Source organism: Hydractinia symbiolongicarpus, chromosome 1 (assembly GCF_029227915.1).
Source record: "Hydractinia symbiolongicarpus strain clone_291-10 chromosome 1, HSymV2.1, whole genome shotgun sequence".
Lineage (NCBI taxonomy): Eukaryota > Metazoa > Cnidaria > Hydrozoa > Anthoathecata > Hydractiniidae > Hydractinia > Hydractinia symbiolongicarpus.
In genome coordinates this window covers 30,352,167-30,368,648 of record NC_079875.1, presented here as the reverse complement: position 1 = coordinate 30,368,648, position 16,482 = coordinate 30,352,167, and the positions used below count along the sequence as shown (strand labels likewise).

Genomic DNA, 16,482 nt, shown 5'->3' with positions numbered 1-16,482 from the left:
TGCTCATGGCTCTTGTCGGGCCAGAATATGAGTTTCTTTATGTGGAAGTTGGAGCGAACGGTAGAAATTCTGATGGAGGTATATGGGACCAATGTAATTTAAAGAAGGCGCTAGACAGTGGATCGCTAAATTTACCAGAGGTTTGCAATTTACCAGGTCGAAACAACAAAGTGCCGTATGTGATAACAGGAGATGATGCGTTTCCTCTTAAGAATTACCTGATGAAGCCTTATCCACAAAAAAATCTGACAGTAAACAAACGCATCTTCAATTATCGACTGTCACGAAAGAGAAGAATTTCTGAAAACGGATTTGGGATATTGGCAAATCGGTGGCGCATTTTTCGTCGACCTATAAACTTAGAACCAGAAAAGGTTTCTACCATCACGGATTTCATGGTGATCAGCCCTTTGTGTGATGGAAGTTGTCAACGCTTTCCACAGTTCGGCTTTGGCACACTGCTCCTCCGTCATCTTCTTCTCCCGTCGTTTTTTAGGAGCAGGGGTACGTGGTTCATCCTCGTTCATTGTATCGACGGTCTCATCCATATCGCAAGTAATCTCAACGAAATCCATTTGATTATAATGGTCCCAGGTAGAAAAATATGCTTCGTTTACACCTGCACCAGAGGATCTTGATCCAATCTCCCTATTGCGCTCACTTCTATACTTTGTCAATGCGTTATGCCATGACGTTTTGAGCTCGTTTACGGTATACTTCCCATCAAAACGCTCACTCAGTTTGACCATCAGAGCTTCGCGCAACACTCTGTCTCTATAATCTTGTAGAGTGTGGTTCCAAAGCGCGGGATTTTCACGATAAAAATCAATCAATTCTTCCAACTCGTCGGACGAAAGTTGCGCTTTTTTCTTTTCTTTTGTTAGATCAGTTACGATAAACTCCATTTGTTTAAAAACTTCCACTTTTTCGATGGAACTTCGCTTCCAGCATTACGTTTAACTTCACGGAGCATCGATGAACGAAGAGAATGGAATGCTTTTTCTAGAAAATCACAGCTATACGCCCCCTCAAATTCAGTGACAAGGTCTATTTTCGCAGCTTCTTTTTTGTCTTTATTTTTGTAATATATATTCCCACTGTCCCATAACGTTGGGTTCGCTTTATAAAAGTTTATTAAAGTAACTTTCTCCTCGTCTGATAGTTTTTTCTTTTCATCCGCCATTTTCGCTATTTTCTCACTAGCTACTCTTCACTTGCAGTTCAACTTCTCAAGAAAAAAACTTGTTTATATCTTTCTGTGATTTGATTGGTCAATAAAATAATGCCTCAAATAATTTTGTAAAATATTTGTTGCAGAAGGTGGGGACACGTGCAACATTTGCTCCACAACAAATTTTTCAGCACATTTTGTCCCCGGAGCACGGGAGCAAAATAGATTCAGATCTATTTTGTCCCCGAAGTTGTGGAGCGAAATGTTTGCTCCATGCAACATTTTTTTGCTGCATTGCAGTGAAAAATAGGCATGGGACACGAGTAATTTTTTTTATGCGCGTGCTATGCAGCAATGTTGCATAGCACGCGCATGAAAATGTTCCTCGTGGCGCCTTAGCTTTATATATATGTGTTTTGCGATAAAATATATAATTTCAGGAATGTATATGTATGGGAATGTATATATATAATTTTGACCTTATATATTAGAATTTAACTCATAATTTTGACTTTATATATAAGAATTCGACTTTACATATAGATTTTGACTTTATTTATAAGGATTTAATTTTATATATGGATTCTGACTTTATTTTGACTTTTGTCCACTTTGGCAGGGCATACGACGGTCCCGCGTATGCTATTTTATCCAGAAATACGAAGAATCGTGTAGCAAAACCGTAGGCTAAAGACGGTATATTTGGAAACGCGTAAATATTCCAATCGCAATTTGGCAAGTATCTACTTCCATTTTGTTCCGTTGAAGCGATTATCATAACTGAATAACTTTAAACTGACTCTAACACATCTTGCATTGTTTTACCATATGCATAGAGTTTTTCCTCTACAAAGATAGGAAATAATTGGACAAGACTCATTACATCTTATTTCATAATTTACTCTTGTTATATGTCATTAATGCATTTTGAGCGCGCAAAAGGTTAAGCGTGAAAGCCTCTTTCCGTGTTCGATTGCCAGACATTCACCACATTGGTCGTTAAATAGCATAGACCTATTTCTGTGTGACGTCACATTGTTGTCATTACCAGGCCTCAACGCGGACTGGAGTCAAAACAAACCGCGATTTGCTGTGAAATGCATAAATAATTGCTTCTTCCTTGTTCTCAGATATACTGAAATAAATAACAAGCTTGTTTTCCCTCTGACTTGTATCTTCTATAATAAATCTAATGTTTTGATTCTGTTTTTTTTCAACTGGATTGTAAAGACGAAGGTTTCAGAAAAATATAAAAACAATCATTATGGCTACGTATAACAATATCATTTTCTCTTTATAGTATCTTTTGATTGGTTGCAACGAAAAGGTGTGGGGTATCGAGTCAAACATGATTGCGATTTTTTTTTTCTAGGAACCAATCATTTTCCACTTCAAAGTTGAATGTGCACGTGAGTCTAAAAAATGCTCACGTTTTTCAAAAAAAAAAAACAACTATGTTTCGAGAAGCAAAAAAAAGAAGAAAATTCCCGCCTTTTGGATTAGAGTGTGATTGAAGATGGTTGAAATATGGAAAGAAGAATCCCCGTATTTTAAAACACTAATCTTAGAAGAAGATCGTTTGCATTATAAAAAAAAATTGACACTCGAAAATGAGGTTCTTTTAGAAGACCCTTTCAACATAGAGGAGGGTAACTGGACCACTGATGTTAAACAGCTGCCTGATGTTTGTTACCCTGATATTTGGAATTATCTCATTGAAACGCCAAGTGAATTCACAAAAGACAAAATGAAAGCTTACAAATCCCTTGAATCGTACAACTTTTTTGTTTCGGGACACGTACATCAAGTTTATATTCACAAGATTGAACACCAAAATTTTTCTTTTGTCAAAACTAAAGTTTTACCCAGTCAACGACAAGGCCAGAAAGAAGTTCTCTATGAAGTTTGGGTTTGCATACACAAAAGTGGATGGATATTAAGTGCCAATTGTACTTGTATGTCGGGGTAAGAAACATAAGATAAAAAATGATTTGTATTGCTCAAAAACACCTTAAAGTGTCATTTGTAAAAGCAGGTAGCTATTCCTCCGCTAAAAGATCAAAGCCAACTGGTCTATTCAACCATGCTAGTGACTGGGTGATGTTAGCAGATCTGAATGAAGGATTTGTGTTTCCTGGCCATATTGCAATCACATCCCTCAGGCCTGACATTGTAATATACTCAAATTGTTCTAAGCGCATCATCATTATTGAACTTACTTGTCCTTGTGAGGAAAACATGGGATCCTGGCATTCCACCAAGCTTTCCAAATACTTCCCTTTGGTCGAGGTAATACGTAGCAACGGGTGGTTTCGGCATCTTTTTGCAGTAGAAGTGGGTGCTAGGGGCTACTCTTCAAGGTCTCTAACTTGCTGTCTAAAAAGCCTCGGTTTCGCTAGCAAATCTGCGTTTTTAACCGCCCGCAAGCTTGGCGATATAAGCATGAAAGCATCCTTTTGCATTTGGATTGCACGAGACTCACCACATTGGTCACAAGATCTTACGCACTGCAGTCCGCCAACATTGCCACGACCAAAGGATAGTATACCTCATGAAAAATCCTCGTCTATTACCAAATCCATTAAAAGTCCATCTTCAGCCATCTCTGACATGCCAAAACCCACGGAACACCATAACCTTAGCCAGGAACTTAAACAAAAGGTGAGCATCGTTCACGCTGGTTTGATAAACAAGGGGAACACATGCTACGCAAACTCCATTTTGCAAGCATTAACGGTTCTTCCAAGACTTTGGTCTCAATTACCATCAGAGTCCTCTTTGTCATCTCCTCTAGTAAAGTCTATAGTCCTAAATATGTCACTACTGAAACGTTCTCGTTCACCAATTGATCCTTCCAATTTCTTACGAGCACTGCAAAACAGAATGCATGCTCTTACAATAACGCGTTTTATCACAATCACCAACAAGATGTGCCCGAGATCCTTCAAGTTGTTTTTGACGAAATTATTGGATCTTCCCCTTTGGTTGACAATCTACTGTCTGTAACTGTGACCACAACAACGTCATGCAACTCCTGTTGTTTCTCCACTTCCAGGGAACAAAAGGATTCAATTTTACCAACGTGTAAGTCAATAGCAGACTCTTTTAACAAATTTTTACAACCTCAAGAACTTCTAGGTGACAACAAGTGGTTCTGCCCCCAGTGTTCATCGCATCAAGAGGCCACAATTGAAACTCAGATTTCTAATTGCGGCGACTTCCTTGTTGTACAATTGTTAAGATACACATCAGTAAATGGGTCTTCTTTTAAAGACAACAAGTTAGTCAATTGCTTGCCTGAAAAACATCATGTCTTAAAGGTAGCATCTCACCCAACTGACGATGTGTCTTTCAACAACAAGTATAACTTGTTTGCTACCATTAACCACTCAGGTACAATAAAAGCAGGTCATTACTGGGCCTTCATTAAGGACCAACAAAGCACCTGGTTCAAATGCAACGATCGCTGTATTTCTCAAGTAGACACATTCCACTTGAATAATTATTCGTCATACATACTTTTCTTTTCCAGAAGTTAGCTTATTTGTATGTCACACAACAAATGGGGGAGGGAATTCATGACCCTAGCGGTTTTATTTACCCCAGCTGATTTATGTTGGTCAGTGCACCGTGAAACCGGAGTTTGCTCACTCCTCTCTTTGTATAGAGACACTGTAAGAAGCACAGCAAGGGGGCTTGATATCATATCTTGTCTTTGGGCTTAACGATCCCACTTATTACCCCAGTCCAGTAGGGAGGCAGAGTTTGCTCACTTTGCTGCCCTTAGTCATTTTAAAAGAAGCTTTGCAAGGGGGTTAGATTTTCTTATCTGGTCTTCGTGGTGTTACGCCCACGCATATTACCCCAGTTATGACAGGCTGGTACTGTCATTAGGCAGGTCCACAGCAACAATTATCTGTGTAAGGCTGAGTGTTGGAGCTCCATAACACAACAGCCAGGGTCACAAGTCCTGGCGCGCAGATAGTTGTTTGCTTCTTAAACACATTCTCTAAAGAATAATTTTAAATTTATCCGTTTAAGGATATTCACGTTATGATAAGTTTTATTTATCTCATTTGTACCTATTCAATTCATTTTGAATTGCTTTAATATTTATTGTTTAGTGTTGTGTTCTGTCGCTGTTGTATTTTTCTGCCTTTTACGGTCAATGTTTTTAGGAAATCCTTGCAAAAAGGGGGATTTTGCTTTTTTGAAAAATCTCTAAGGGTTGCAACCTCTAACTATAGTAGAACCAGCTGTCATTAGACAAGAAATATCATTACAGCTAGCTGTTTTGTCACCTCATCATCAATTTTCCTATTTCTTTACGAAACAATCAAGACTGTTATTGATTTGTTAGAGAGAGTCTTGATAAGTTGCTAAATTGCTTGAAATCAGTCTAGTTTCACACTACACGTCGGAAAAATTTCTTAATGCTTGTTCCGCGAATGACAACAAATATCTATACAAACTAGCCGGAAAAACAATTGGTCAATTTTATTTTATTTTGCGAAATAAGTTTCAGTAAATGTTAACAAATTAATTGTGACACTGGACCCAGCGCTTAGTACAGGTAAACCGTGCGGCACATGCGTTTAGGCTTAAGACCCTATTCAAAAAAAACTATTGCAGCTTTGGTTTACAAAACACGGGATAACTCTGTTAAAACGCCGGGTTAAGCCGCAAGTAGCTGTGTTACCCAGTGTTAAACACCAGATAAGTGCTTTAGTACAGCCATATAGTGTGTAGAAAATGAAGTGAAGTGCACACAACTTTACAGTGTTTCCGGTGTAATGTACTATTTAAAAAAATAACTTTCGACAATTTAGGTAAAACAAAAACACAGATTACAATTTTTGGAGAGAAGAATTGTCAGGTTTTAATTCGTACTTCTGTCACTACTGCATTACTTACCAAACTGCAACAGTTGAAAAAGAGGTCGCAGAGTGCAGTTCAATTTTGCTTCTGCAATTATAGCGCTTTGCCTATAACAAAGGTCTTGTGTCTAAGGTTAGTTCTCCTGCCACATCATAGCCGTTTCTATACCTATCACCATAGACAGTAAAGTCTCTTGTAGCAAGCACTACAACGTAAGGGCTGTAACCACTCTGGAAATTTGAACAATGGCCATTACACACTGTTGATTATAACCAAGTGCATGGTAAGTGGTTTCATTGCAACAGACAGAGCAAAAAAGGAAATAAAAACAAGAACAGAAAAACAAAATAAAAATTATGTCAGCAAGGGGGGTTTGACTGCACTGGTCTGATCTTTGGAGAGTGACAACTCCACTTCTTACCCCAGTCACAAAAGGTTGTACAGAGTAGGACAGATGAAAAGTTATGGATAAAAGAAATGTCTAGTTCCTGCTGAAGACTCTTCGCAAACTTCGTTTGCGGTGATTGGGTACCTTGGTTCAGGAATATGAGTCGAAACCCTTGTACCCTTTACAGAAATCCTGTCCTACTTTCTGTCAGGAAGAATTGTGTTCCTTTATATGAGCATATTGTTTAGATGAGCAAAACCTCTTTAAATTTTAAGACTTAACTGGTCGAGTTTATCATTGTGCGTGCACTTTATAATTTCATAATGTTGTTGTTCCGTTTTGTGTTGTAGCTTTGTTGTTTTAACTAACTTTTCCAATCACTGTTATTATGACAATCCGCGGCGATTTGGTTCTGTTTTAGAGGGTTGCAACTTCTACCTATTGCTTAACCAGCTGTCATTAGATAAGTATCGGCACTGTAGCTTGCGATTTCCTCACCTTGTCATCAGAATGGCTACAAATAACAATTTCAGCTTCTTTATTTTCCTCTTTTCCGATTTCCATAGCCTGTACTATTTCAGGTGACTTAAGAAACAAAAAATATGAAGAAAGCTTTATGCCTGCTTTAAGCTCATCCTTGTCTTCGGTATACTTTCCAAAGGCTTCCTTTAAAGCCTGAAAGTTGTGCCGACTGTACATGTCCAGGGACTTTTGGTATTTTTCTTGTTTCTGTTTGCACATAAAAAGCTGCAAGTATAGCTTAGCCAACTTTCTCATACCAGGCCTAACACTTTTAGAATTTCAAACAGTTTGTCTTTCTTCCTATTTTTCTCTTTTAAGAGATGGTAACTATTACCAATATTGCACTATCCCCTCGTGCAGCATTTACAAGTAAATCTTTGCGTAAGATAGTTAAGACTTATCTTAAAACACTTTAATATAACTTGCATTGGTTCTCGTAACATAGAAAGGGGACGGTACTCTTCTGTTTGGATCATTGATCTTTTTTGCATAAAGATTTTACAATCTGGAGGGGAATTAATGGAGCAACCACAGTTTAACTTAAGTTTAAAACTTTAATTTACTATTCCCAAAAACATTATAAGAATCTATTTTTAATCTATTCTAGAAATAACCACAGAAAACAAAATAAAGTATTAAATACAAACCTGTCTGCATTAGCAGCACATAATTTGTGTATTTTATTTTTTATTTCTAAAAATATTACTATTAAATCAGGAATACTGCTTGGTTGATAATTGCTGAGTACAGTTTAATAATTGACAGTCACGCTGCCATCATTGCTCTTTTGAAAATAAGCAAATTATCTTCCAAATAATCAGACGAATCCACTTTCTTTTAACAATTGTTTCAGAACTTAACATTTGGAAAACATTAAATAACATTGCACCTTTTCCAGTAACAATCAGCAGCCTGTACGTTAACAATGACAAGCTCTATATTTTTCACTTTTTGTTGAAAAAAACTGGCAATATTTTTAGCTCTTAGAGCCATTTCTGTGTCCTTTACTGGCTTGCGTGCATGAAGACGAAGACTGCAATGGATTCTGCAACTCAACACCACTTTCTTTACACGTCCCTTATAAACCGCGAATTTTTTGTTGCATAAGTGTATGCTTTTGGATAACCTCTAGTTTGTTTTCAAAGACATAACAGGTTAAGTTCATTATTGCGGTGGCTAGCCACCTCTATGTAAATTATTTTTTTGCAACCACTTATTTTTTTCATTATAATTATAAAAGATTACAGTCAACGCAACTTAAGCAACCTCAGGAGACATAACTGTGGCACCTCTGAGTAGGCTATGCCTGAGTAATCGATGGAGGACTTCATTTGCTTTTGTTCCTTGTCCTGGGGTAATTCCTTTTACTGCATAACCAGGGGTTTTCGTGGTCCGAACAGCGCAGAAGTCATCTTTTTGTCGAAAATAAAAGTGACTTCGTTCATCAGTAAGTAATAACGGGGTTTCATGGGTAATTGGGTCGCATGAAAGAAATCTAACTTTATATCAACATAGGGGAATTAATACTATTTAGTACAAAAAATAGCAATATGCCTTTTTATCGTGAAGTAGCAAATGACAGCTTCTTTTCGACTATGTATGAGAAGTTAATGCGTTCACCGTTTTCGAAAGTTGATTAAGATATTAAAAATGGTCCGAAAAATGTATAAGTATATAATACAAGAAAAGAAAGATAGTAAATTTGTGGACAAGTAATGAATAAGTTAATAAATGTCTCACTGAAGATCGTTTCCTTTTTGTGCATTCTCTTTCCATGATGTGCAATTTAATGTCTTTCAATTAAAAAGGAATTTAAAATTGTACAGGAGTATTTTCCACTTTCCGAAGCGCTACATTATTTCCGTCGTTAAATTTTGTGTCCTTCTGTTCTGAAAATAGTATAAGAATTAGAAAATATTATTTAAGGTACAGACTTTTAGCACAGTAATTATTATTCCAGTAAATGTTTACAAAATCTATGTTTGTACGATGTGTATGCAATGTAAATAATATAACATGTCGCCAATCCGATTACTTCTTCTTCGTTCCTTTTCTTTCACTCTTCTTCCGGCTGTTTAACTGCTGCAACGCTGTCCGCCTCGTCTTTGTCATTAAGCATGGCCAATAAAGACCTTTTTGTTGCGGAGGAAGATGAAGCAGACGTGCTTGGTGACTTGTCAATGCACAAATCATATTAATTCTTCAAGGTTGTTTCCTGCTCCACCCTGCTCCGCAACAAAGGGTAAATTGCTATGGATGAATCGAGCGCATTTTAGGTGAAGTGCTGTGGAGAACAGTGCTGCACCAGTCTTCAACGCAAGATCTAAGTACTTATCGAATATCTAAATATGAAAAGAGAATTATAGCACATTGTGACATTAGTGCATTGTTTTAGTGAACAATGTTTGAAATAGTTACTTCTTCACCCTTTTCGGGCAGCGCAGCCCCTGTTACCGCCAAAGTAACTTTTCAATTTTGACTATGACGGTTTGTTTCCTTCACATTCTCTATGAAATGGTTGCAACGATTCTTTGACTTTAGATATGCGCCCTTTCACAATGTTATTTAACTTTTTATCAATCGTCTCAGAGTTTGTTTCAACAGTTTCGACGAATTCTGACAACGGTACGTTAGGACGATTCAGCCATTCGCATGTGAAGGACCTTAATTTTTTGCGAAAATCACCATCAGAACCCGTTTCTTCCTTCGTTGCAGGACCATAACCGCGTATAAAATCTTTCGCTAACTGGTCCAAGAAGTTCACAGCTGTTTTAGAGGTTTTTTTATTAGACATTTCTAAATGAGGGAAAACATACGGATAATTATAAGAAAAAAATAATCATTTTACGTAAAAAAATATTGAAGAATAAAGCGTAACAATAAAACACTCACCGATGTGCAATATGAAGCACTGTCAGATTTGGCGGCTAAATGTAGAATGCAAATGCAGTTGCTCCCATCAGTATTCATACCTTTTTTTCCATAACAAATAAAATGACATTTGACCCCAAGAATTATTAGCCAAATCTCATTGGTTGAACGTCTATCTCACCACTTTGCAACGCTCATTAATATTTTTTGCGTTGTGTAATTGGCTGAGATTGCAACATTCCATTTTATTCCATCCAATGAATGATTTTTTCAACATTAATATGATTGGATAAAAATAATCACACCTTTTTACTCTGTAGTTCAATATGTCCGAAATTGTTGCAGGTGCAACCCCTGTTAAAGATTAAATGGGAATCCTCTTTACCTCAAATCTCATACACAGGCTGATTTTTAAGACGCTATGGTGTACCAGAAGCCTGGATAGGGCTCATACAGCTATACTACGACAGCCTGTGGAGTAAGTCTTTTTCGGCTTCTGCTCCATCCAGTTGGCATCAACACTGTAGGGGGATTTTTATCGGCTGTACACTTTCCATTATACTATTTCTTGCAGCTATACACGTTATTATTGAATATGTTTTTGTTACTCCCACCCTTATTGATACTGAAGGTAATAAAACAAAATCCCAGACCAACCCTCAATAAAAGCTTTTATGGATGATATATTCGTAATGTCCACGTCAATTCCAAGTACTCAAAATTTATTAAACAGGTGTACAACAGCTCTTGATTGGGTAGGCATGTCGTTTAGGCCTTCTACATCACACAGCATTGTTATTGATAAGGTAAAAGTCGTCCAAAGTTCACCGTTTTACAGTTGGCAGCGAAAAAATTCCATCCATTCATTCTAATCCAATTAGGTTTTTAGGCAGAAAAATAAACTCATCCTTGTCTGATTCTGCTGCAATACAAGAATTTCTAAATGATGCCGAAGACAAACTTATAGCTATAGAAAGGTGCTTCAATAAATATTACTGAAATGTTTTTGTTTATTTTCGATATTACGAAAAAAAAAATCTACTTTATATTATGTTAATAACTTATAGTGCCGTTAATTGCGATTCGTTGTTGAATGCGCACTTAATCAATATAATAAATACAAACTATTGCTGGAACAAAGTACTTATGCATTTTTAATTCCTATACCAATACTTTCCTACTGATCTTGCATAATGCGCCGCGATAATGTTATTTCCAATATAGAAATTGCTGATATGTATTAAATGTAAACAAATTAGAAAGTGTACTTTACAATATCTTAATGGATTATAGTACAGTTAAGTGTGATTCGTTGTTAAATGCGCGTTTAAGGAAAATAATAAATACAAAAAAATAATTGGAACAAAGTACTTTGTATTTTTGATTCCCATAATAATCGATATTGCGAATTAAAAAGTCTACTTTATAACAACGTAATAACTTATAGTGCCGTTAAGTGCGATTCCTTAAAGAAGTTATAATGCCCTTAAGTGTGATTTTTTGTCATGTGCGCGTTTAAAAAATGTATTACCGGCTAATTTTTGTTTGGAGACATCTTAGAAAATTTTTTACAGTGGAACAATACGCAAAGGATGTAGTTAATTAAAACAAAAAATTTTAGCGCCATACTAATGTTTTGTTACTGATCATAGATAAAGCGCTGGGCCAATATCATTTTAAATATGAATTGCTGGAATGCTTTTATTTATTTTTGATATTACTAATAAAAAGTCCACCTTAAAAAGAGGATTTAGTTTTACAAAGGTACAGTGCACAGGGACATTAATAGATCTCGGTTAGGTTGTAGTTAATTACAATGAAATTGTTTGAACAATGTACTCTGTACTATTTTATTGCTATACCAATATTTCGTTAATGATCGTAGAAGACGCGCGTACATTTAAAGAATTTATCGCGCACAAATTTACATTGGGCTAAAGTTTACAAACAAAATTTAATTTTTCAAACAAACAGTAGGTGTGGGTAGTGGGAAAAAGTAAAAAATGAATTATGTTCTGTAAACATTGTTACTGATTTATTTACAATTGTCATGACTGCAATATCGTCATAGGCGTTATGTGTTTTGCTGTTAATACTGTCGCAAATTCTACGTTTCGTGCTTCACGAACTCGTGATAACACAACGTAGCCAATGCCGGGACCAATTGTGTCTCTGTCGATGGCCCAGGTAATATGTGGGAGTGTTTGTCCTAAAAAAACGGAATTTATTAGGATCAAAGTGCGTAGGAAGTGATGGCGCGTTAAAGTATTTCACTAACTTTGACATTTTAAAGCCGTTTGGCAATATGCAGGTATGATTGGATAATAATAGGTTCTGTGGCTGTCATATATCGGATAAACGTAAACTGTCGTTCTTGCGGTTTCTACAGCAATGATGGTTGATTGCACATTGATTATTTTACCTAGTAGACACATGTATTTTCAATGATGTAAAATACAGTGAAATTTATTAAAAACGTTTCTTACCTATGACGCCATTCATAAAAGAACCTATTTGATCGCGATTTTCCGTCAACATAACTTTTGAACCGACGAAATACACTTGACGTTTTCCTGAGCTATCGATTACCTAAGAAAAGCAGAATAGAAATGTAAATGTTTATTTGGATATAAAGTTGATATTCGTTGTTGGAGTAATGGTGAAATTACTGTAGGTTGAAATACTTGCCTCAATGTCGGGTTCTTCGTCGCGGAAAAGGTAATTCATCACAGTTTTGTTAATGAAATCTTTTGTCTTGTGGGAAGATGCTATATATATGGTATTTGGATTCTCTGTAATTATGGCTAAAATCCTTTCGCCGGTGACTTTGTTGGTACTTGGTATTTTTGTATGCTCAAAAATACGTTTTATTTCGTCAAATGTAATACTAAAAAATAAATAGAATGGCAATGTCTTAACAAAATTGAAATAGAAGTATAAAAAGGTATACTGCGGGAAGAAACCATACTTAAAACTTCTGATTTTGTCCAGAAACTCTTTATACAAAGTTGTGCTACGATGTGAGGTATGTAGTTCAAATTTTTTAAATAAACGAGTCATCAAACTTGAGAAAAAGCTTGAATCAAAGTTTGTTTTTCCTTGAACCGTAATTAGTGGTAAACTTTGATGCGCATCTCCCAGAAAAATTATAATAGGATTCGATGGAAGTGCATCAAAGGTTTTCATTATATGCTTGATTATGTGAGAATTGACTTGACCAATCTAAGTGTAATAGAAAAATAAGTGAATTTATTTTAATTGTATAGTTATATTTAATAGCAGTTGTTTCTATTAACAAGTTACCTCATCCACTACAATAAGCTGGAACCAACTAATATGCCAATTTATTTCCCATGGTGAATCTTCAACTGGTATTAAAAAGGCAGAATGTATTGTTTTGCAAGTGATCGTTGAAAAACATTGTCTGTATCTATCGGCGAGTAGTGCCGTTGGTGTAGCGACCAAGACGTCATATTTGTTTTCTATCGCGAATGCTATTATGGTTTTTACCAAATGCGATTTTCCTGTTTTAAAAAAGGTAATAAAAAGTAAGTACTAATATTGTATTCGTTATTTCTAAGAAGTTGCTTGCACCTGGGTTGCCACAAAGTAAAATTTTGCGATTTAAAGGAGATTCGCTATCAACATCTGGTTCAACGATTCATTGTAGTTATTAATATCAATACTTTGAACACAATCGCTGTCGTCATCAATGAAGCTTGAATCCATTGACTGTTCGAAGAGGGAAACATTGTCGATATCAGAATTAGCTTGTGGATTTGTCTGTGTACGGAAAATAAGATTGTTAACAAAATGCTGGTAAGATACATTTTTATATGCAAGATGAAGAAAGATTTACATTTTTTCTGCGATCCATTGACAATAAGATTGATTTAACATAGTAAAATACCATCTTTTGATCTACAGTTAGATCTTCTATAGAAAATTCGGTATCCTCAGCGTTATCGTTTACTATTATTTCTCCTAAATGAGGAATTGTATAAAAATTGTTATATCAATATTGCTGATGGGTCAAAATTCTTTTAATATTCATGAAAATATGAACTTACCAGATTGGTATGCCAATATCTTTAAACGTAGCGACTTAAGGTACACTAGAAACGTGTCAATATAATAACGCTTGTGAACAGATGCTTCCAAATGATTGCGTATTTTCTGATTATCGTTCCAAAATGTCGGATTGATTATCAAGGCATTATGAAAATATGCAATTGATTCGGGTAAGTCCTCCGATTCTGGGTTCACAATTTCTGACGTGTTTCGAAATGGCATTGACATTAACGTATGTTGCCAAAAGTAAACGGGGTTAAATATTAAGGCGTATATTGTTGCCACCAATCTTGGTTTTTGATCCCTATATGGTGGGGGTGGCTAAAAATAAAGAAGTATTACAAAAATTCGCAAAAAAAGCAATAACTGATATTAATGCGTATAGAGATATTACATTTTTTGCTGTATCAAAATTGCGGATATAGTTCTGCAGTGACATTTCTGTGCAATACTCCGGCCTTTGGAGATACTTTTGAATCACCGTATTTTCATTGGTATTCAACGGTTTTGGTATAACAAACGTCTTTGTTTTAGTAAGTGTCCAAGCAACCTTAAAATAAACATAGTTGCAAAGATTTTGAATGTTGCAAATACATTGAATATTACAATAGACAATAAAATAAACTGGGTAAACTGACTTTAATGTTTGCGAAATGAGTTGTCATCTCAGGGGCCGTTAATTGCAGTTGCATCAGATACTGACACACCAAAGTAAAACCGGGAACGTTGCGAGCATTTTCTCCTATTAAGAAGTATAAGTATGTTTGATGAAAGAAAAAATATTTTAGTGTTTGTAATTATTTCAGTAGTTACCTGTTAATTGAAAGGAATCTTTAAATTTGGCAACATAGCCTTTCACATATTTCAGCAACATCAAATGTCCGTCAAAAATCTAATATAAAAGTAATATTAATAACGGTTTTTATGTATGATTCACATACGAATAATAATTACCTGCACATCCATACGACACATTAATGTTCCTAGAATGGTATCTATATATGCTCTGAGTTTGTTTGCAAAAGCAAGAACGTCGTGCTCCAAATGAATTACCCCACTGTCATCAGTGTGGCTCTTGCAATTTGACACTCGCGATTGGAAAACACGTTGATCTGACTTTTGCAGCTTTTGTACCTAATAATGAAAATTCAAAAGTGATGGAATAAAAAGTAAGAAAGAACTAATAAAAGCATTAAATTGGAGAAAATAAAGAATGAGTTATTGGAATAAAGAAATTTTAAAACATACGTGGTAGCCTATGGATGGATTCTTTGATTCAATGGTCCATTTAATCCGATCCAATGCTAAATCTTTAGTGTTTTGAAGTGGATCGTTCCCCTTTTTTGACATTCAAAACGGTAGAAATACGTGTTGACATTGTTATTCTTTTTTCTAGTAAAGTGAGATCAAAGACTTGGATATTATAATTTACAAATTTTTAATTTGTCAAATGTAATTTGAGTTAAACAGTTTACTTCACTCCGGAGAAAAGCGAATTCTTCCACTTTTGATTATTGCTACCAGACATGTACCCACGTATTAGTTGTTCAAGAATGTGCATGATATGCATATTATGGACAGCACCACAATCAAGGTTGCTACTTGCTTTTAATGCAAAGCGTTTGAGTAATTCTTTCATCTAAAATAAAAAAGCAAGGCAAATAGTTCATGGACAGTGAAGTGACACATTTTTCTTGTTCATAAAAATATTACCTGCGGAAACGTCCATTCGTAAGGACTTATAGTGATAAAAAGGTTAGGGAAACCAAATTGTTTAACAGCGTCTATCAAAAAGAAATGCTGTTTCTTCCAGAAAGATGAGCTAAACCATTTTTGCTCTAATGATTTTCCTGGATTTAGGTTAAATCTTTTGCCAACGTTGACAGCACCTTTATGGGAATTAAAATGCATTATAAATTCTTGCACAACTGTGTTAGTAATAGAAAAGAGTAGCTTTCGGAGAATTGTGGCAATACTTACCGGAAACAGTTTTAAAGATCCATCTGTCAAATTGGTACTGCAACAGCAAGAAGTCATTTCCGTAGTCCACAATAGACGAGAGAAGTTTTAGCCTGAATGAAATTTTGCATGACTTTCTGTTCGCCCCGCCTTAATAAATGTAATAAGGATAATGCATTACAAGGTTTTCAAATTAAGAGATAATAAATCGACTTTAACGTAATGAATTTACCATCAATGTGACTTTCGCACCAATTTTTGCTAAAGTATAAGAGAGGCCACAATGCACATTCCAAGTATTTTTCTTGGTAGACGTACGCCAAATGACGGCGTTTCTCTCTGTCTTGGGATTCTTTAACGAAGTGACCAAAAGCAGAAGATACTAATTATTTGTGTTGTTAACGTGTAAGTCTGTTGGTCAATTTGTTAAAGCAAATATAAATACCGGTACATGGATATATCAGAATCCATGAGTAACGAATAAACACGCAAGAGACGCCGCTTTCTTTGCGTGTCTTGAATTAATGTCTTTTTTGTTATTTAAATAAAAACGTTTCTAAAACTGCAAGGGAAATACCTTTAAACTGAGAGGAGAAGAGCGTTGTCGATATCCGTATTGATG

General features: G+C 35.7%; 2 protein-coding genes across 2 annotated transcripts; both read right to left on the bottom strand.

Annotated features, from left to right (window-relative positions):
- Positions 1-12,422: 12,422 nt before the first annotated feature.
- On the bottom strand, positions 12,423-13,660 carry LOC130629913 (uncharacterized). The gene is made up of 4 exons (XM_057443291.1): positions 13,517-13,660; positions 13,134-13,385; positions 12,799-13,052; positions 12,423-12,717 (listed from the first exon to the last, which is right to left on the bottom strand). The coding sequence occupies exons 1-4, from the start codon at positions 13,658-13,660 to the stop codon at positions 12,450-12,452; spliced, it is 918 nt and encodes a 305-aa protein (XP_057299274.1). The 3' UTR covers positions 12,423-12,449.
- LOC130641015 (uncharacterized) lies at positions 13,423-14,231 on the bottom strand. Its single transcript, XM_057447682.1, has 2 exons — positions 13,901-14,231; positions 13,423-13,814 (listed from the first exon to the last, which is right to left on the bottom strand). The coding sequence occupies exons 1-2, from the start codon at positions 14,127-14,129 to the stop codon at positions 13,663-13,665; spliced, it is 381 nt and encodes a 126-aa protein (XP_057303665.1). The 5' UTR covers positions 14,130-14,231; the 3' UTR covers positions 13,423-13,662.
- Between the last annotated feature and the right edge of the window lie 2,251 nt (positions 14,232-16,482).